Here is a 22,500-nt window from a genome sequence, read left to right on the forward strand (position 1 = left end):
AAACTTCAACCTCACAGGTGCAGGAATCACGTCTATTTTTCTTTTTTTTGCAGGAGGTAGGAACCTTGTGTATTTAAAGGACAAGTGTGACCGCAGCACGCCTGTGTGTGATATACTGTATTGGAATCCCAGTCTAGTTTAGATATAATCGGGAGACACTGCCGGCACAGCAGGAACAATCATCCAACCAGAGAGGGAGAGACTCGTCTGAGACAAAAACACAGTCTCGCACAGTGGCAGAGCTTGGCTGGGAGTCACGTGGCCAAGTATGATGTTTATTTATGGAGAAATATGTACTAGAGAGGGAGGTGAGGGCACAGAGAAGTGATGGGCTCAGGCAGTCTGCCACAGTGTCTCATCTGCAGGCCAAGCTGGCTTTAACATTCCCATTCACAGCAGTGTAAATACTGATTAATGAGGCACCACGCTGTGAAATCAAAGTAAAGGTGACTAGCACAGAGAACACTTACGATGTATGAGTGCTCACTTTGGCCCGAAATTATTTATTTAAAATTGTTGAACAGTACAAGAACACCAGTGTCGATCAAAGCCAGTTTTCAAAAACAGTGTTAAACAAATGGGGGTGTGAATAAAATAAGACACATTGTATTTAAAACAAAAGACAATGCCGTTTCTTTAAACAACCAGCAAAAATGTTTATATGAGAAGTGATAGCTACAAAGGCTGGTGCAGCAAACTACAAATCTTCATCAAAACTTTCGCAACACCACAGAAAAAGCTCTTCACAATCAGGGGTTAGGTCCCTCCCCTGAAACACATTGAAGAAGGTACTTTGAGGTTATGTATCATGTTCTGCAGAAGGGCACGTATTCAAAAAGCTTTGCATAATATCACATTACGACATGAAGCTACGTGAGAACATAAACAAAGTGAAAATCTGAAGACTTAAACTCAACAGACGCATCAAATATAAAGGCTTTTCATGATGGCTTTGTGACATAAATGCTGTTTGTCTGCTTTGATGTGGACTTGACCAGCTATAATTACGTGATGGATCAAGCTGTCATATTTTCTTCATCATTCATATTCTGTAACCACTTCATCCAGGACAGGGCACCAGTCCATCACAGAGCGCCTCTCTCTCACACACACGTAAATTGCTAATCCACCTACCAATGTGTTTTTGACTGTGGGAAGAAACCCACTCGGGGAGAGCACACCTAATAGGCAAGTGACCTGAGGCAGGGTCTGAACCCACAACCCCAGGACCTTGGAGCTGTGTGGTAGTGTGGAATGTAATTGTGTCAATTCAGAAACCAATGGAATTCTCCTTTAAAAGATACATATTATACCCCTTTTTCTCCAAACGTTAACACCATTCCTTGTAGACGTTTTCATTCACATTTCACTCATCCACAGTGTGTACAGTACACAATGAAACTACATTCCTCTAGGACCAAGGTGCTACATAAAACAAGCACCGACACAAGACTAAATAAAGGGCATGTGTGCAAATGTGCAAAAATACAAGACAAGTACAACAATGATAATAAATACTAGGGAGGGGAGATTAGGGACTGCAGTATTGACCAGTTCACAGTGGGACTAAGGTAAGTGAATTAAAGTGGAGTGTATTATATTGGCATTGTTGAATAGGTGTGGGAATCACAGGGCATCTCATGATACAATATCACGATACACAATATATTGCATGACATTTCTCTATGATACATCACAGCACCTGTGTAAACGATATATTATTGCCTATGAACACCTACTGTCGAATTGAACAGAAATGTAAACATTGTACACTAGTTTAAACAGTACACTCATCTGGAAAAGGACAAGAAACTAATTTTGAAGTCCTTTTTATTTGATTTTCTTTATTTTCTATTCTTATTTTGGCCATTTTTAGTTTTAGTTTGGAGTTTGTTTTGTTTTGTTATACCTCGTCTTTGCATTCTCACATAAACACTGGTCCTGTACAACGATTGGAGAGACTCGGATGAGGAGGCGGGACAACTCTGAAGTGCCGTGCTATTTACGTTAGACGCAGTACAAACTTGTTTTTAGGTGGATGACAAAAACTGACTAGGTTGTTTTTTTCCACAATGTGTGGGTTGGTAGGACTTCTGGATCCACAAATTAATGTGCTGATGCACTCAAAAAGTGATTTTTGTCAAAATACGTCCCCTTTAATCCGCTGAATTGTATGCAGTGCTCAGCAGGTATTTGACTTCCATACATTCAGCACTTCTCAAAGTGCTTTTCTCAGTGATGCTCTATGATTCAAAACCATGCTCGAATTTTCATTAGATTTTCAGCCCACAGAGGGCTCCGTAAGTACTTCTCCTTTCTTATTGAACATGCCATGATTAAATATGATTAAATATTTTCTGCTCTGTGATGCTCCATAACCTCTCCCCTGCATCAATAGCACTGAGTAATATTAATAGTGCAAATACAAACTGCCCCAAGACACATGCTATTCATCTTTTAGAGAGCCTGTAATGATTATGCATTACGCAGCCTGCGCTGTACCTTCAGCAGCCTCACTCTCGGTTTGTTTACTTACAGTACATTAATGTCAATGACTGCTGCATATCATGCCCGGTCATAAAGCAAAACTGCAGTCGGTATAAACACTAAGGTTGTGCAAATCAATGAGTTTGCATTCCTAGGTGGACATAAAAGGCCCGTCTTTTAAATGATAAGCTGACCTACAGTGTGTAGTCTCGGATAACCGGTTAGAAGTGAGGCTATAACAGGGATATAGTGTTTAAAAAATAATGAGGACAAATTTCACTGGTCATCTAGTCACATAACTGGTGAATAAGGGGGTACACAAACAAATGATATCTTTTCAGTGCTCATCCTTTAATCAGTAGAGTGTTATTAATTGTTTTGAGTTAATTAAGGATGGTTTTTGTTGATTATTATTAATTTTTAGCTGTACCTGTGCAGTTTCCTTTAAAGATACAGCAGAAAAACAGAACGGCATTTTCAAACTCAAATTTTAAGACTTTGAAATATTAGCACTTGAGGTGATCTTCAATGTTGTGCTCTAAGCTGATTGTAATTACTGTGAAGTGGTATAAATGTTTGGATTTGTTTTCCTAGGTTGTGTTTGCAGTGATCGTGTCAGCTCAATGCCATCCTGAAATATGTGAAGGATCTGCTGGAGCCTTATTTGGCTTTCTTTGTGTTTGTTTTGAGGGGTTACCTACATCTGTTGCTGTATTCCTGTTTTTATAATGTCAAGGTTTTTCTGCAAGCAGTAGATTGTCCCAGCGCTCTGGAGGGTGTTGTGATATCATTCATGTTTTCCTTCATAGACAGCTCTTGAGTCTCTGTGCTGGTTTATGCCTTCTGACTTCAAAGGCTTACATCAAAGCAAAAGCTGCCAGTAGGTCGCAGCTCCAAATAGTTGCTTCTTGCACAGGATAGGCAACCAAGTTCTTTTATACTTCTAAAATTTTGTCTGTCAGCACTTGAAGTTCTTTTACTTTGTGTTGGTATGAGCCTAAACAAAACCTTTTCCCTGAAACAATATGAAATGTGGCGTTCTGTACGTCTGCATCCTAAACAAAAGGCCATCGTTTTGGCTTCACTCTGAACATTACCAGGCTGCAGGCTGCAGTGTAATTTGTATTATATTTGAAGTCTTAACATCCAATCCGATCTTTTCAGTCCTAATTTGGACCACACTCATAAACCGCACAGAGACTATTTGATCATGTCTTCTCTCTAACAGAGTCCCATTACCACCTTATTAACCTGACCAGGCCAAAACTGAGATTCCTACCTGAGTGAGCTTCTGATCCTCACATATGTGTCTCCTGATGAAGTCTATAATGTCCTTGAAGATTTGACTGTCATATTGCCCATTCTCTGGCAGCAGCACTGAGGGACTGCGGGATGGAGAATATCAGAGGCAAGTGTTACCTTAATGAACACGTATAATGATAATCATAACTGTAAGGAAACACATTTTAAACAGACCTAAGTACCTTCATTTCCATTTTTATTTGTAGACATTTTGGAAAAAAAACAGCTTTCCTTTAGACGGTAATGAACCAATAGAACTCAAATTAGAATGATGATTAAAATGTAAGTAGTTAACAGATCTTAAGTAATGCACTTTTTTCTTACTTCATTTACTGGAAATTACCGGAAACGTCATAAATTAGACCTACATGATTGCAGTTTTCATTTCCTACTTACATTTTTCTTGAGCTAAATAACACTGTTTCTCAAACTCTGTTACAATACTGTGTTTTCCAGCTAGATTTTATCAGCATGGGCACTGAAGTTCAACAATACTCAAAGTCTACCAACAGTAAATGAAACAAAAGAGGACACTGCATAATAAATCATTGCATGTGTTTAAGCAGCGCGTTCAAACTGCCTGAGGCCATGTTAATTTATTGTCAAGCTTTCACATCAGGGTGATAAAGTGTGCTTTATGTGTCCACAAAGTAATTAAGATGTTACACATGACAAGTTTCATTTGCTCTACATGTAAATATGAATTAAATACAGAAACGTTAAACATAAACTGCTGCTCTAATGAGAGAACTAGCTCTCGTAGACTTTTCAATATAACTGTTGTTGCACAAAGATCCTATTAGATGCTTGATAACAAACGTTTGCCATGCTTTTTTTGGTGCTTAAATATATTTGAAAAAAGGTACACACCAATCAGCCTTAACATTTAAGCTAACACCTTATTTTTGACGCTCATTGTGCATTTTATTAACATCGCCTACCATTACAGACTGTAAGCTATATGTGGCTCTGTATACTTTGTTATCCCATCCACTCTGAAGAACAGGGTAAAATGTGCTGCACTACATAGACAACAGTTTATAATTGTAGAAATCAGAAGCAGAAAACTAACTAAACAACTGTAAACTTACTAAAGAGATGTGATTCAATCAAGGGCTTATTTTTATCTAATGCTTAGGAGCAGCAATGGCCTTAAGGTCAAGAAGGGAGCTTGGGATCAGAGGGTTCCTGGTTCAATTACATGTTTATATAAGTGATGATATAACATTCATATATCTATTTTTAGTGTTAATAAGTAAAGTCAATATCTGATTACCTTTAAAAAAATTTAGATAAAGCTAGCAACACACAATTCCTGTGTCAGTACCTTAGTAGTTAATGACTATCTTTATAGAGAGTGAACATCTGTGTGTTTATGGATATGGTTACAGTCTATTGTTGTGTATGTGTGTTTCATATATAACCTTGTGCGTGTGTGTGTGTGCGCTTGTGTGCGAGCTTTGTGCCTGTCCTAGAGGGAGCACCCCATGACTGTGATTGATTGCTTCAATCGGGACGCAGCAGACATCTTGGATTAGAGTGCTACGTGAGGAGACTGTTCTCTCCCTCCAGATCCACTCATCTACCTGCTTCTGTCATCTACCCTCGCTCTGTCCTCCCTAGAGATGTTTCTCTAGAAACAGTTTCTTTTCCAAAATCACAGAACCCACCTGAGTGCCTCCTTCTTCTAGCACTAAATACTATCTTCAACCCCTCGACCTAGGACTCCTGGGCCTTTTTCAACCAGGTTTATTTAAAGCTGATCATGTTCCTCTTGCTGTTATCTTTCCTTTGTCATTTTCATAACAACTGATTTGACCGGCATACAAAATGTAAAGCAGAAAATCATGCAAGAAAACAAACACGTCGTCCTGAGATGAGATATAACAGCAGTACATGTCAAAGCTTGTACATGAAATTACAAAAGCTGTTACTTAACAGTGCCTCTGGGTACAAAAGATACATTTCTGGACATATAATGCCCCTTTCACACATGACCTCTGGAGAATGTCTAGAGAAATTCCGGAATATCAGGTCCCGAAATGTCCCGGAATGGTCGTTCACAGATGCAGCTCACAGCGGGAGATTTTATGCCTCGGGCGTGCTCTCGCAGCAGGAAATAAAACACTTGCTTTAGGTGTGTGCTGGGCGATAAAACGACATCAGTATGTTTCATGATTAATTTTAGCTTGATAATGATGATAAGCTTTGGGTAATAGAGCTCAAAAAACCTTCATTTCTATTCCGGTTAGCACAGCCAACTGAACGCTATCAGGCTCATGCTATTACGGTGTATGGACAGGTGACCGTATGAATGTGAGAACATAAACAAGACTATAATAGGTTTAATTCATGTTTCAACAAGAAGGACGTAAACAAGGACTACTGAAGTGCAGACTGACCAATTAAATGTTTACAGAGAAGGTTATCGACCAATAACGGTAGCTCTACAGTCAGACCGTGCAATCCGAAGATTTTAGGCTACTTCACCATGCCCTCTTCTCACTCAAGCGAACCAAACAGAGTAGTGGAGGGCGGGACTAGCTTGTGAACAAAACGCTTCTCAAAATTCTATGTAAGCTCTTGGAAAAACAAAATCCCGGACGTTTGTGAAATTCCGCCCGGATGTTTTTTAAGTCTAAAACATGTCCAGGTAAAAGAGGACGCCTGGTCACCCTGTATTAGATATATATATATATATATATTGAATATGTTATAGTCTCCTATTCACTCTGTGTTTGTTTTGGGGTGTATTGTATCTGGTATTGCATACCCCTGTCAGGACACAAGCGCAGAAACTTTCCCTCACATGCAGGGAGAACCTGGTGTTTTTTCCTCCCGGGAAATGCGAGAGCACGCTTGACGTTCTCCACTTGCAAAACACAGCCAATATATAAACAAACACTCCCAAGGGCGGAACTTTTCCCACCTCGCACCCAGTGATTCTGGGTAGGCACCAGACCCACCGTGACCCTGAACTGCATAAGCGGTTACAGACAATTAATGAACGAACATGCAAAACTGAAACCTAGCTTTCCCATTGTTACAAGCACTGTTCAGCACTTGGGAGTGTTCATTTATTTATTCATTTATATTTTTAAATCTTCTTAATCTATCATTTTACTCTCTGTTTCTTTAAACGCTTGAGGTTGTAACGCCCTAAGAATGTTTTCATGACACAAGACACAGATATCATTACCTTCTTGTTCCAGTGAAATTGTTGAATGTGAGTAATGTAATGAAAATTTGGTGTATTCAGCCGACAGTTTTAGAAGGATGTCACAGTGTGACAAAATGTTAATATTGTTATAAATACCGAGATTGATCGATATAGAAAAACTTATAGTGATATCATTTTTGGCCATATCGCCCAGACCTTGTGGCGCACAGTGCTTGTATAGCGCATACAGGAGGATAAAGTCTGGGTAAGGTCTGGGACGAATGTTGCAGGTGGTCGCATTCACACATCCGGGTAAACTCAGGAACATTTCTAGATTACCATGCATGTGTGAAAGAGATATAAGAAAAATATACTCAGGCACTACTGATAAACTGGACTGTATTCATTAGGATGGATAAATCTGCCTGGATGTTTTCTGTTGCAGTTCAGTTTGTGTGACATGAATTTAAAAGCACAGAATGACATATCCAATGAGTTGAATAATGTTCCTAGGCCACAAAATACAAGATGAGTCAAAAGTCCACAATCACCTTAATATTTGTAAAAGCGCAAAGGTATTTGTTGTCGTAGTAGCTACATTATAATCTGCCTTCTGTGTGAACTGCTAATAAGCAAAACACCCCTCCCCCAAAAATTCAGTAGTTTATTTTTTTCTTCTAATGTTTCTTCTATCTTCAAGATTTTCCTATTGTTTACATCAGATCTCCTTCTAATGCCTTCTTTAGCATCAAAGTAGGATGTAATGGTGGTTTCAAACTCTTAGTGACACTTAGATTTATTTTGTTGTTTTGATCAGGCTTTTAATCATAAGCTTTTTACATCTTGATGTTATTAGTGAATAATTACAGAAACACAGATGCAAGCTTTAGGAGTAATTCCTGTGTTTGAAGTAGAATAGGGCAAAACCAATGGATGTATCTTTTATGTATAATACCTTAGCCTTTTATCATCTTCAGAACAACCATCTGTCTAAATTTAAATGTCTTACAAATGTTAACACATTTTTTGTCTGGTTGCAACATATTTATTTCTCACTTTTATTAATGGATGTTTCTGCTACTTGGGTATGGTGAGTAGAGAACAGTACCTATTTGGAGAACTGGCATCCATGTCTCTCTGCACCACATCGTATACAGTCTGAAGAAAAAAAAATGAACACACAGCTTCAAAAACTTTAAACACTGTGCTGATCACAAACGTGGTCAGTTAGAGTGCTCTCTTCTGCCTCTACATGCTTTTTCTCATCTCATTCCTTCTTGACCAACAGCACATTTTTCTGCTAATTCAAAAACGATAAGCTGTAGTAGGGAGAAGAGAAATCTCAAAAGCAGCTCGGTGGTGGATGCAATACTAAAGACACCTTTTGTGTTGTAAGAACTGAGGTGCTTCCTCCAGTGACATTATCAGAGCGTGACAGTGATGATGTGACAGGAGCAACAGTGATAAAGCCAAACCGCCTAATTGTCAAAGCCTCGTCTGTGCCCTCTTCTGTAACCCAATGAGCAACCATAACCCAGCTGTTCTCCCGGCAGCCAGCAGAGGCTAGCAAACCCCGCCCCCACCCCCCATGGACTACTCCTCAGGCCAGAAAAGAAGGATTAAGTGATGGCATCTGTCCTAAGAGAACCCCATGTGGCAGAGACTGCTGGAAATTCCCACCTATTCTGGAACACACCTTTGTGCTGTTGTTTGATAAAGAAATATCACCTCCGGGTCCTTCAGACAGTGATAAACAGCTTTCATATTGGATGGTGCCCTGGGGAAAGGATCCTGTTTATGTAACAGGGTATGCTATTCACACATTAACAAAGTTAATGGAACCAAAGGTAGTTTTGGCTCAGGGGAGTAACAGAGAATAAAGGCTGAGGTAAAGAAATGCTGTCAGTGGCAGTTAGAAGAGCTAAATATAGCAGAAATTGGAAACCGTAAGAAAATGACAAATGACTCTAAGCATAAGCAAAAAATTACCACTCCTTACTTCCTCGAAGGCAGAAGTTCCTGTTGCGTTTAAGCTTGTAAGCTGAGATGAGTTCGGTGAGCTGCAGGGGGTGTTATTATCTGGTTCTACACAAGTGGCAGAGCTTTCGTTCAGTGTGCTATGCTGGATGGCAGCACTTTGCTCTGGGAGCAGGCTGTTCCACAGGCCTGAGATGGCCTCTGACACCACAGCCAGATCTATCTGTTCTGGGGCAAGGATTCCGCTGTGCAATAAGTGCTCCTGAGTCTGTCTGTAAAAAAAAGAGATATCTACACATAGAAAGAGTTACATACTCAGTGGTACGATACGTTTACTTTATTTGCTTCTCTATGCCTTTGTTTATTCCCATTTCCAAAGAGAAGTACTTTGGTATTCACCATATTAGCGAGCCTAAAAATATTGTCACCATAACTGACTTTATATGGGGGTCCGGTCCTTGATATTTAATAGTATTTGGCTGATGACTAAATATGGAGAAATATTAAACACACTGCTACTTTACATTAAAGTAAACCTGATATTAAAACTGAGATCACCTTCTTAAAACATAAACTTTTTTTGTTGTTTTGGTCTTACTCTTCATGATGTAACTCACCCCTCAAACTCTTGAATGTTGGACACAGACAACCCAGAGGACTGAGACTGCAATGCTGCATCAATTTCCTCATCAGCAGAGTTACCGCCACTGTTCTCTGGTTTATTGTCTTCATCAGGAATGTGAGCTCTACGGCTGCATCTGCTGGAGCACAAACTGATTAGAATGAAAGCTCAAAACACTGGTAACCTAATTTGTATACGGAATGAGCACTATGGGCAAACATTAAACCTGCTACAACAGTGTCCTATAGAAGAGTATCTGCTGCCATCTATTGGTGTTTGAAATACTCACAAGCATTTGGAATATAGTCGTCTATACTGTTCTCGCACCTCTTCCAAATTCTTTGGTCCTTCATCATCTTTAAGGAAAACTTCTTAAAAAAAATCAGTAATTTAACCATTTTAGTAAGTTTTATATTTTTATTACATTATATGAAAACAAGAATTCTTTAGTTTTTAATGAGATAGTATAATCATAAGTTCCATTTATATTTTTTTTTCAGATTTTACTTAAAAAGCTGCTCAATGCAACAATATATGTAGTTATCTTATATATGTGGTTGTCTTTGTTACCTTTCAGAGCAAGTAATTTACTAAGATAAGCTTCCTTCTCAAGGAGAAACCCTTTAGCATGATCAAGGATCTTCCACTAAAAAAAAGAAAAAGAAAAAACAACACAATTCAAACTTATGTTATTAACACAATAATTCCATTTTTTTCATTTTTTTCCTGAAATGAGCCTCCATCTGCATTTTTAAGTTTATTTAAAATAAAATCCTGCTGATTTGCATATAACGTGGCACGGTGGCGCAGCAGGTAGTGTCGCAGTCACACAGCTCCAGGGACCTGGAGGTTGTGGGTTCGAGTCCCGCTCCGGGTGACTGTCTGTGAGGAGTCGGTGTGTTCTCCCTGTGTCCACGCGTGTTTCCTCTGGGTGCTCCGGTTTCCTCTCACAGTCCAAAAACACACATTGGTAGGTGGATTGACGACTCAAAAGTGTCCGTAGGTATGTATGAATGTGTGAGTGTGTGTGTTGCCCTGTGAAGGACTGGCGCCCCCTTCAGGGTGTATTCCAGGTAGGCTCTGGACCCACCGCGATCCTGAACTGGATAAGTGGTTACAGATAATGAATGAATGATTTGCATCTAGCAATAATCTAGTCTTCAATAACTTCAAGGATTTCAGCTGTTCACAAGTTCCAAAATAGTAGCTCCTTTTTTGCATTTTTTGTTGTGCAAAATGGTAAATCTCTTCAATAGGTGACATGTCTGGATTGCATAGTGGTCAGTTAAGCACGCTTATTTTAGAGCCATGCAACGGTTTGGCACTGACTTGCTGAAATAACCAAGGCCTTCCTTGACAAAGACATTGCCTTATTGGCAGAATATGTTGCACAAAATCATTAATGGTGCCTTCACATATGTGCGAATTACCCATTCCATATGTACTAAAACAACTCCATACCATCATAAATGCTGGCTTTCATAAATGCTGTGCGCTGAAAACTAGCCGGATGGTCACTCTTCTCTTTAGCCCAGAGCCCATGATTCCATTATTTCCAACAAATTAATTACAAATCTGTACATAGGACAATTTTCCACTTTGCCTCATTCCATCTTAAATGAGCTCAGGCCCAGAAAAAGCTGTTGTTTTTCTGGATCTCGTTATATAACATTTCTTCTTTGTATATTAGAACTCGCATGGATGCAGCAAGAAACTGTCCACAATTAATTTCAGAAGTGTTCCTGAATCAGTGCATGTTTTTAACAAAGATGATGGCCATCAAATATTGGTTTTAAGTCTTGTTCCTTACACAGACATTTATCTGGATTCTTTACATGATATCATATACCTAAATTATGAAATCCCCAAGATATTTAACTATGTGGAAATTTATTCCTGAATCTGGAATGCTCTTAAAATCCAGTCGTGTTACTGACACACTGCCAATTACTCTAATTAGATGTGAGGTGCCTCTGACCAGGTGTCTTTTTTTTAAGCTTTAAACAAATTTACCCCTATTTTGTTGCATCCGTGCCAGGTTTCTGATTGTTGGAAACACATTTTTTTTAATAATGTTCACAGTTTCAACTTTTTCTATCCAGTTTTATACAACATCCATTAATCAAAATGATGTACAGATCAGTGCACTTTGTTTTTGTTTACAATTCTTTCATTCATTCATTGTCTGTAACCACTTATCCAGTTCAGGGTCGCGGTGGGGCCAGAGCCAAACCAGAATCATGGGCGCAAGGCGGGATTCATACTGGAGGTGGCCTTAACACTTTGTGGAGAGAGTGCAAATTGGTGACATCATGTGGTAAAATAGACAATTGCAAGTAAACGGGCAACGTACCCGTCTATAAGGGGTAAAGATTAAAAAATGAAGACTGAAAACGAATTAAGGAAGATTAACACTCACTAGTTTAATATAACTTACAAAAAAAAGTTTTTTTTATTTCAATTATTTTATCTATTTTGCTTTATCTCACTGTAATAAATTCATTTGCAAAGCGCTTTTTAAACTGTTTTGATAAGCGCCATATGTTCATTAATATTTATTAATATTATTATACTGTTGTTGTTATAATAATAAATTATATTCATAATTCGTTATGGGCTTGTAATAATTGCTGATAATTACAAGCCGAAACAGCTGTAACTTGCACAGAAACACATGTCTATATAAAAAGGATAGAGGCTGATGTCTGTCATAATGGCGTTTTTGGCATCTAGCTCACTGACAAATAAGGCGACATGTTTTCAAAGATCATGAAGATTTTTTGATCTGTTTAATGATCTGTTTTAACACTTTACTGCTGCAGGCCCGTGTTGTCACTCGACTTGCGTTTGTTTGCAATGCAAACACTGTGGGCCACCAAACAACACATTTTACCTCGCCTCGACCTCTGAAACAATAACTTCTACCGCACATTCCCCAAAGAGTCACTTTTTTGTCTTTCGGTCCTCCATTTTCTCAACCATCAATGAACAGAGAAGTCCATATTTAAATGTTCACGTGGTTATATGCATTAGCCACTTATAGGTAAATGTGGACGTTACGGAGGCGGAAAAACAATCGTACGCACTTTCACTCAAGAATCCACGCAGAGTTTTAAAAATGAGGTCCCTGGAGCTGTGTGACAGCTGTTGTACCGCCATGACGACCTAGTTTACAATCTATAATGTCCCTTTTTTTTGTAACCACTGTTCTACTAAATAATTTTAAGTCAATAGTTAAAATATATTATATATGTCTACTACTGTTTGCTTTCCAAAATGACTGTCTAGTGAACTAATATAGCTTGGAAGTATGTATTTTTTAAAATCCCACTAAATTTGATTTAAAAAATAAGAATAATATTTAAGATAAATACTTATTTTTAAAATAACTATGTTTTTAATGAGTAATGAACCTGTTTATAAATAGAGTGAATACGCCGTTTTCTGGCTCATTACCTTAGCAGGTGTTTTCTGAATTGAAGGACACACTACATTTTTAAGGGACTCAAAGAGATCTGTTAAAGTGACTCGCTGGCAGGCCTGTGGTCTTTTTTTCTTTCCGCGACTGCTACAGGGGGCAACACCTCTAAAAGACATGTCTGCAGAGAAAAAGACCCAGAGTTTAATTAAATTTGATGTCCAGTTGTGGATTGTGTATACTGCATTCAAATTAGCACTATATCTAAAGTGCACGATTAAGCTTAAACACAGTAAACTGTAGCACACTAGAACTATATAGCTGTACTTAGGAAACCAGAACCAACAGGCTGGTATTCTTAATCCGCCATCTGTTCCACCTTAAATAATGCGGCATTTAGATTAATTTAGGCGCCTAGTCCTTTGAAAATGGAAGATAATTGAATAAGAAACCGCCTCAGCTTCATTCAGAGACTTAAACGTTTAGTTTAAAAAGACCAACCTTTCCTTAAAATGTCGAAGTTAGCTAGAGAAGGGGCCCAGAACGGCTAACCTGCCAAAAGGTAACGGTAATGTTGACGATAACCTAATTAAGAGCACAAGCTAATTTTACCAACATTAGGTAAAGGTAAAGCCAAAATATAGCCAGTTAACCAAACCTGTTTAAGTGCGGTAATAAATAAAATAACTAAAAACTGCCGGACATTACTTGTTAAACGTTTGTGTGGTGAGAAAGACGTTAAAAACCAAACCGGTTAGGAGTCGACTCCAAAAAGAACCGATTCTTCGAGTACATACGACTCAAATATTGAGAGTCGATTCCAAAGCTTCATTTTATATCCCAAATTTTGTACACGCTTTTAACATAGACCCATGGTCACAGACGTTCATTTTAGCACTTGCAGTAAAAAAAATCCACCCCCGTTACATTTTATATACGTGCGGCACGTTTCAGTCTGGACTGTTTTCTCAATGAGGGGTAGTAGAGGATAGAAAATCAGAATACATCTCATTTACATATAAATATTAAAACAGTCCGTTTGTTAAACATAAACACAGCTTGGGAAACGGTTATAAATTAATTACATCTTATTTTATGTACATACATGTATCAGAATTGGATTTCTGGAAAATTATAGGATATTCATAGGCTTTCATAACACAATGGACACTGACTTGTGGCTAGATATATTCATTCATTCATTATCCATCCATCCATTATCTGTAACCCTTATCCAGTTCAGGGTCACGGTGGGTCCAGAGCCTACCTGGAATCATTGGGCGCAAGGCAGGAATACACCCTGGAGGGGGCGCCAGTCCTTCACAGGGCAACACAGACACACACAAACATTCACACCTATGGACACTTTTGAGTCGCCAGTCCACCTACTAACGTGTGTTTTTTGGAGTGTGAGGAAACCGGAGCACCCAGAGGAAACGCACATGGGGAGAACACACAAACTCCTCACAGACAGTCACCCAGAGCAGGAATCGAACCCACAATCTCCAGGCCCCTGGAGCTGTGTGACTACAACACTACCTGCTGTGCCACCGTGCCACCGTGCCGCCCTTGGCTAGATATAGTGTGCAAGAATTTTTAATATTCAAAGTTAAGATTTTAATATTGGAAGTGTCCTTATGAGAGCTATCTGAGCATCCAAGTGCTGTACAGATGCTTTCAATGTGATTAGAATGGGCCTGGACTTGTCCAGCCTCAGTTCCATTCTCCAGTCAATTTGTGTAGATCTCTGCATTTATTAAAGGGCTAGCACTTCAAAAAGAGTTTTTCCGAACGTGAATTAAGCAATTATTTTACCTGTGTAAATGTCATGACTCTGTAAACAGCCAGTTGAGTTTATTGCACTGTCCCCTTCCACCATCAGTAAAAGACAGTGAGCACCATTGCTAATACTAAACCATCTGTAAACCGTGTTCTGAAAGGTAAAAGTTACTAAACATAATACATAGTAGTTTATGTGGAAACTAAGGTTTAAGTGTGATTCACTAGAAATCAGATTACATTGATTTTGGTGAATCTGAACTGTATTTTGTTTAATAGTTTTACTTTTCAGAACACGGTGCACAGATGGTTTAGTATTAGCAGTGGTGCTCACTATCTTTCTCTGATGGAGGAAGTGGACAGTGCAAGAAACTCAACTGGCTATTTATAGGGTCATGACATTTACACACACACACATGAACACACACACACACACACACACACACACACATATGATTTATAAAATGTCTAAAATATTATGGGGAAAACGTATTGGTATGTATGTTAATTAACCAATTTGACGACCAATATGACTGCAATATCAGACTGCACTAAGTGTGACACAGAGGCGATTGCTCTAAGACTGCAAGGGAAGCTCAGCTTCCACTAAAATGTCAAAAAATAAGTGATCAAATATATTATGTTGTGTGTACATGTCATTGAATAAATATGCACTACAACGCGCTCAACTTTTGTTCAGAATCAGCTTCTTATCACTGGTAAAGACGCGGCTTTCCTCTCAATCATTCCTGTAGCTTCACAGTGCTTTAAACAGCGTCCACAGAGTTCAATAGTGAAGCAGCGAAGTGCAGCGAAACGAGACGAGTCATTGGAAAAATGCTGGGCTTTGTCCCACCCATTGGACGCTCAGCGTCTCTGGGGGTCTATGGGGCAGTGAGCTGTCCTCGGCTGGCCCGGACGCTCAGTTTCTGCATGATAATTGGATGATCTGTCTGAGGCTGAATCCCTTTTTGATTGACAGCGAGATGAGCGAATCAGCGATCCTTTGGTGTAAAGATTCGTGGGAGCATAAAATTTTCATTCTGTTCTGAGTTGAACCAGACTTTCTTAATCCTCTTAGCGGCATTTTCTTTGTTAAAAACTACTAGTGACAAATCGAGCTTCTATTCCTGGTGGGTTTTTTGTAGCCGCTTGTGTTTGGAGACTGACTTCTATCACTCTTTCTGACTTCTATCGCAGTTTCTGTCCAGCGGGTGCTGCTGAGCCCCTCCACCGTCACAAAGCACTCACAGGCGGACACACTTCACATGGGCCAATGCCGTTTAAGCAGCCTAGCTCTGCTGGCCATTGAGCCCCTGGAAAAGACGCCTTGTTGGTACAACAGGGTCACAGATCATTTTCTTGAAAAGGAACGGAGGGTAGAATTTATGTATAAATAAACCGACACATTTTATGATGTAGGCCGAAATTGAGCTTCCCCTCCTTGAAAGACCAGCATCCGCCACTGGTGTGACAGTACAGTCTACAGTCTGTGATTGTAGAACGACAGAGTACACATACCGTAGATGGAGCTGATAAAATGGGTAATGGGTGCAGAAACCAAGGAGGCCTTTTTAATGTTTTGTCTGACCAATATACATTTTAATTTTGCTCTTTCTCTAACAGTGGTATTGTGGGGCCCCCTGTTGTTCAAAATAGAAACTTCTCGACCACCAGAGGCCACGTATACATCCCCGATTCAGTCTATTGCCTTTAAAGGACCCCTATCATAGAAAGATAATAGATACTGATGTTGCATGTCAAAATATAATTCTAAAAACATACTCAAATTCATAAAGTTACCAGAAAATATAGAGAACAGATACCGGTTTTTTATTTTAATATTTTTTCTAATATTTTAAATATAGGGCGGCACGGTGGCGCAGCAGGTAGTGTCACACAGCTCCTGAGACCTGGAGGTCGTGGGTTCGAGTCCCGCTCCAGGTCACCTTCTGTGAGGTGTGCTCTCCCCGTGTCCACGTGGGTTTCCTTCGGGTGCTCCGGTTATCTCCCACGGTCCAAAAACACACATTGGTAGGTGGATTGGGGACTGAGAAGTGTACGTAGATGTGAATGTGTGTGTGTTGCCCTGTGAAGGCCTGGCGCCCCCTCCAGGGTGTATTCCCGCTTTGCGCCCAATGATTCCAGGTAGGCTCTGGACCCCCCGCGACCCTGAACTGGATAAACGCTTACAGACAATGAATGAATTTAACACAAAACAATATATTTATTTAATACACACACACACAAATATATAGCCAAGTTAACAGAATAATATAATAATATGGTGTGGGCCCTTTAAGGCTCTGTGTGTTGAAGTGTGAGGGGTGGTCCTGCAGAGCCGGAGTCTTCTCTCTGAAGCAGAAGGAGAAGCTCAATCATCATAATCATCATAACCATGTCTACTGTCATCATCCAACGTCGGTGAAAGTACACGCACTTCTAATTTCCCGTTTTGTCACCGAGTGAGGATAACCGTGGCTTAAAACACACCCCGCCAGCGTCTCTGTCCTCATCCATTCTCTACCGGACTGTCATGAGCGGCTCGGTTTGGGGATGGCGTCCTTTCCCAGTTTCGCTCAGACGGCGGGGGCAGCGGAGGAGGAGAGCGGAGACTTGGACCAGTCCCTGCAGCACATGCTGAAGGCCATCGCCGACGAGAGGAACCGCCTCAACAGCCGGCAGGAGATGAGTGGACTCGGTGAGTCCTCGGCCGCCGCCTTTCAGAGGCTTAATGCTCTGTTTCGTTCCACCTTAAATGGCGCGCCGGTGACAGCACTGACAAGCGCTGAAGTTGGCTTTTTCCGATATTTTATGTACATGTATATATTAAACGACTTAAAGGTTCGTTTTATATATTCCGGTGCCAGAATGTAACTGTTACTATATACCAAAATCGCGTTAGCTAAATCATTGAACATATTTACCTTAAAACGATTAAGGTGGAACAGAATATTCGAGGCAAAGAAAAACTTTTGTCTCAATGCAAAATATTCCGCAAATAAAGCAGTCGTACGCGTATTTAAAGCCACATTCCGTCGTTAATTTCGTACTTATGCAGGGAATTTTAACACATCGTATTTCATAACAATCATTAAAGGAAAATAGCCTCTGCTCTACTTAAGGTGGAACGGACAGTTCAAACAAGCAGCCAACTTCAACTGAGCTTCCACCAGTGACACCAACCTTGACACAAAATTAAAGTCCGCTTTGCCATTTTGAAGCCATATTTCGGCGTAAAATGTATCCTAATCCAAATAATAAAAGTGTCTTCTATCCATACAAAGCTTACAAGCCGGCAAACGGCTTAAGACTTAAGCTAGGCTAGGCTTTTCTCATGTTATGATGCTGTTTTCGAACGGCAATGACGTCATTCAGTTCAGCATTACAGTGCTGTTCCTGATGTACATTACAATCCCTATAGTTTCTCTTCAGATGTACTGAATTTTACGCCTCAAGAGTGAATCATTTTGAGGGTAAATTGATTTTTGGTGCCCTGCTAATACATAACAAATGGGAGAAATTCAATGCTGCCAGTAGATAATGTCTGAGGTGTTGTTCTGTAAACAAAGCAGGTTTACCAAAGGTCATGTCAGCTGCATAGATCAATGTTGCTCATTTTGTATGTTAAAGGGGCTGTCTGGAATAAAATGAGACAGTAATATACTGATTATCGTGCTGTATAGTGTTTTGTAGTACAGCAATGGTTAAATATTAATAACCGTATTTATATCCCATTGTGTGTTTTGTTTCATTAAGCTTCTCTTTCTACAGTACACAGTATGCACTGCACACATTTGTTCATACAAACATTGTAAACACCCATTTCCACATTAAAAAGCACTGATGTAAAGATATATATAGCTGGTATTGTGCAAGATATGTCTTCCTTCTGACTTTCAATTGCTGGAAAGAACCCAAAACATTTATTTCCACCTTCAAGAAGCATCATCAGAAAGTTTTTGTAATCCTTTAAACTGGTTGCGAACACTTGAGGGAATGTGGCACCAGGTGGAATGTAGGCATGTTTATGAGCAGGCATGTCCTACTTTGGACCCCTCCTTTAAGACATATCATCTTTTATTTCTTTATTTTAATTTGATACTTTTGAGGCTGTCTGAGTATGAAAGGGTTCTTTTATTGAGGTGTGTTGTTTTGTAATCATAACACTGGGCAAGGGCATTATGAACACAACAAAGAAGATGTCTGTATTTCCAGCCAGAGAGTCTAAACCCTCTGTTATGACAAGGGCTGGCACCTGGCCTGCGATTCAACTTTTATTCTTTCTGCATCCCACTTTACTGACCAGGTGTGTGCAATTATATTAAAAGCTAAATTACCATATGAAGGGCAGTTTTTAAGTGAAGCACTCTTCAGTATACTGAGGCACAGGCTCATGAATAAAACTGGATTCAAAAATAAAAGCAGTGTGTTCCCGGTGGAGCTGTCCCTGCTCACAAACTTGTCGTTTGTAGGCCAAGCAGTGCCTCTTTTTTTAAGCTGAGGTACTGGTGCTTCTTCTTATTGTAAGCTACAATATCCAGGGAAATGCTATACAAACTATACGTTGCCTGTGGCTCAGCCCAGTTCTTTTTTAAAGTAACTAAGATGCCTTGCAATTGTTCCATTCCACAGGATCTCAAACACTGCATCACTTTTGCTTGCTTGCTTGTCCCGCTGCAATGTTCCCGCTGCACGCACGTCTCTTCTTCTAGGGCTGCTATTCGACTGATTCCTCTTCAGGTCATAGGGCTGATTAAGCTTGAGGCTTCTCTATCACTGTAGGGAATACTGCAGTCTCTATAAAACGCTGTACTAACTCAATGGCCCTGTCTGTGCATATCAATTACCCAGTCCAGTGACTCAGGCATTGGCTTACCCAGGAACTACAGTGTGTGGGCCTCAGTGAAGAGTAAAAAGTGCTTACTAACACTAACATAGTACACTACTGACTTCTTTTCTTTTTAAAAGTTCATGGTACTGACTTCAGTTATCCACAAGAAGCAGTATGCAGAAAATGCAGTTAAAGGTGGGCTTTCACGATAGCTGTTTTTTGTGGTCGACATGTCATCCTCGAAATATCTGAGATAAACTATATTACTGTCATTTTAAAATCCAATTTATGCTACTGATATAATGAGATGTATTAGCATAATAATGCAATTATGTCACTTTTAAGAGCGAAGAACTTTTAGAAAAAAACAATTTATTAAGAAAATACAGACACTGGAAGTGGAATATAAAAATGTTTAAATATCCTAAATAAATATAACATAAAACAATAAAAATACACTATGTTCAAATTGACCTAACAGCCCCAGAACAGACCGACCAGAGAAAATCAGAGAACAGAACAGAGTGAGCGGCTTAAATACTACTGACTAACAAACATGCCAGTAAACAATGGGCGATATTGAGGTTAACAAAAATTACTGGTATATAATTGTTCGATAGGTTGATATTTAAAGGGCATGTTTTGTTATATTTTCCTATTATCCACATTTCTGTGGTTGCAAAACTGAAACACTCCTTATAACTTCCATGTGAACTGGCCAGGCTAAACTAAGGTATAGGCTCATACACATAAATACAAACTGGGCTGTTTTTGCAGCTAATTTCTTGAACAGTGTTTACATTCAGGATTAAGATGTTCTATTTAAAACAAAGAAAAATTAGGTCATAAAAATAGTCTGCCTGTTCAACAATAATGAGCCTGATAAAGTACTGGCGGTGGCTGGTTTTGCTAGACCATATGGGTTTGGGGTACCATGGCCTTCTCTCCTACTGAGAGGTCCTTCTGGCTGTGGAGATGGGGAGTCATTTGAGAGCAAGAATGTACTTTATCCTTTTAGAAAGACAGAAAAATGTGGTAATAAACACACTGTACTAATGTCTGAAAAGAGGTTGGGGTTTTACTTAGCGCTTGTATTTTAATTCTTTTTTTAGTCCTTTGTTTGTTTGTTTGTTTCATTTCCTTTCTGCTTGGTACTTTCCAGACTTGTACATTGTACTGTTGTACTTCTGTGAATATGCCCCTCTCTCAGATCAGGTCAGAGTGCTTACATTGCTATTAATTCATGTTCACAGAAGCAAATGCAGCGTTTTGACCTGTTGGCCAGTTGTTCTCTCCCTGCCAGTCTCTGTATGGTTATGTCTGCTGTCATGATTTGGTTTTGTTCGGGTTTTTTGCTAGTTTTTTGCCTTGTATTAAACATTAACTAGATCAAATTCATGTGGCGATGCATGGTGGGCCTCTGAATGTCTGGGTTTCAACACTAATTTACACCTAACAATGAATAAATGTGATCCAGATTATTAAAATATGCTTACCACAACCTTTGGCTACAACCTGAAAACAGGGAAAAGTGCATTAGAGGATCATCTTTCTCCTGATCAGTAGAGTTTTGTAACATGTGGCGAAGTGGTGGAGACCAGCTCCTGATCTGTAATCAAGCTTTTTTTCAGTGTGATTTGTTTAAGAGCAAGGCAGATGCTTGAAAAACAATATTGTAATTCCTTTGTGTAGATTTGAACCCAAGTGAGGTTTATGTAAGCACTTGTGCACAACACTTGTGGGTATTAGGCTTGGACAATAACATACATTTTTTATTGCTTCCAACAGAATTGTTGTGATCTTGAGTTACAGAGTACCTTGTTAGCATTGTCCTACAACATGCATTGCCTGTGGTGGTTAAATTATTACTATATAATAACTGGTAATTAATAATATTTAGATTCTGAATATTGTTTCTAGTTATTTTTAAAGTATGTGTGTGATTGTAGGTAAGTAGGCCTAAGTTGTTTTTTCACAGAGCTCATAATTAAATTGTGTGTCAGGGCCAGGTGTGTAACAACATTGGTGATAGTTTAAGCATGTGAATAACGGTATAACCCTTACATCCTTCTAAATCCTGCTCCCCAATTCCTATAGTCCGTGCTCTTTTTAACATCTAGATACATTTTTGCTTTGTTCTTCTGTGATTAAAAGCTACAGTTCTCCTCAGGCATTCTCATTAAAATGATCAATTCAGTGCATTATTTTCTCTTGTTGACATTTTGGAAAATCCATAGCAAAAAACAAAACAAAACATAAGGCTTTTGAAAAAGAGCTAAAGGACATACATTAGCATAATTATTTTTGTGTTATTTCATATATTTAATTATTGTCCTAAGCCCAGTGGGTATCTAATAATGAAACTGATTCTTCTACTCATTTGTGGACAGTTCTAGGAAGGAGGAATGTTTGCACAATGTCCTCTGATGTGTTGGGGACCTACAACTTCATTACATTTAAACCTGCATGTCAACACTGCGGTAAAGGGTGCCTGTGCAGTAGTGGTCAGAACTACTCTTTATTCTGGTTAAAGATAATCAGAATCAGATTTGATTACACTTAGGTTTAGTGCCAAATCCTATGACATCATTAGATAGCTGTTAAAATGGGATTTTACACTATTGCAGTGTACGGAAAGTGGCTTGGGGACTGTTTCAGACTACCGAGTCTGAAAGGTTTTATAACAGAACAATGACAAATGAGGTTTAAGGCTCTCCCAGGCTCGGGAGCAGAGTATGAGTGTATTTTAAATGAGGCTCTGTGCTATTATTAGACTGGGGTTTCTATCATTGTGTCTGGTCGGTGCACTACACTATCAGCCAGTCTACTTTGGTGCTAGTCTGTTTTTGTGTTTGGTGGTTAGGATGTAGTCTTTATGCTAAAGTTTGGATACTCATAGTCCTGTGATGCTTTCTTGACAA

The 22,500-nt window shown here is 39.3% G+C and overlaps 2 protein-coding genes across 7 annotated transcripts in view; one reads left to right on the forward strand and one right to left on the reverse strand.

The window, feature by feature from the left end:
- Positions 1–462: 462 nt before the first annotated feature.
- Positions 463–13,750, reverse strand: LOC136695436 (stimulated by retinoic acid gene 8 protein homolog). 6 transcript variants are annotated; one of them, XM_066669505.1, is made up of 10 exons: positions 13,625–13,734; positions 13,468–13,518; positions 13,005–13,147; positions 10,119–10,194; positions 9,838–9,919; positions 9,544–9,687; positions 8,949–9,198; positions 8,058–8,107; positions 3,767–3,872; positions 463–769 (listed from the first exon to the last, which is right to left on the reverse strand). In XM_066669505.1, the coding sequence occupies exons 3-10, from the start codon at positions 13,143–13,145 to the stop codon at positions 698–700; spliced, it is 921 nt and encodes a 306-aa protein (XP_066525602.1). In that variant the 5' UTR covers positions 13,146–13,147; positions 13,468–13,518; positions 13,625–13,734; the 3' UTR covers positions 463–697. The 6 variants fall into 6 exon arrangements, with proteins under 6 accessions (XP_066525602.1, XP_066525603.1, XP_066525604.1 ...); XM_066669506.1 differs by having other exon boundaries at positions 13,675–13,693; XM_066669507.1 differs by lacking the exon at positions 13,468–13,518 and having other exon boundaries at positions 13,718–13,750.
- A 3,551-nt stretch (positions 13,751–17,301) lies between these two features.
- Positions 17,302–22,500, forward strand: part of kiaa0930 — a 34,703-nt gene continuing 29,504 nt past the window's right edge. Inside the window, exon 1 of the mRNA XM_066668169.1 lies at positions 17,302–17,446. Within this exon, the coding sequence (XP_066524266.1) occupies positions 17,302–17,446 (145 nt within the window). The remainder of the gene's footprint in view (positions 17,447–22,500) is intronic.

This window comes from Hoplias malabaricus, chromosome 4 (genome assembly GCF_029633855.1).
Source record: "Hoplias malabaricus isolate fHopMal1 chromosome 4, fHopMal1.hap1, whole genome shotgun sequence".
NCBI classification, from domain to species: domain Eukaryota; kingdom Metazoa; phylum Chordata; class Actinopteri; order Characiformes; family Erythrinidae; genus Hoplias; species Hoplias malabaricus.

Coding starts and splice junctions, on each gene's coding strand:
- LOC136695436 (XM_066669507.1), bottom strand. CDS start 13,145: ATGTCTTTTAGAGGTGTTGCCCCCTGTAGCAGTCGCGGAAAGAAAAAA. Junction 8,108..8,948: donor GAACTTCTGCCTTCGAGGAA/GTAAGGAGTGGT, acceptor TTTTTTCTTCAG/ACTGTATACGATGTGGTGCA. Junction 770..3,766: donor AGGATCAGAAGCTCACTCAG/GTAGGAATCTCA, acceptor AATGTGTTTCAG/GGGAGGGACCTAACCCCTGA.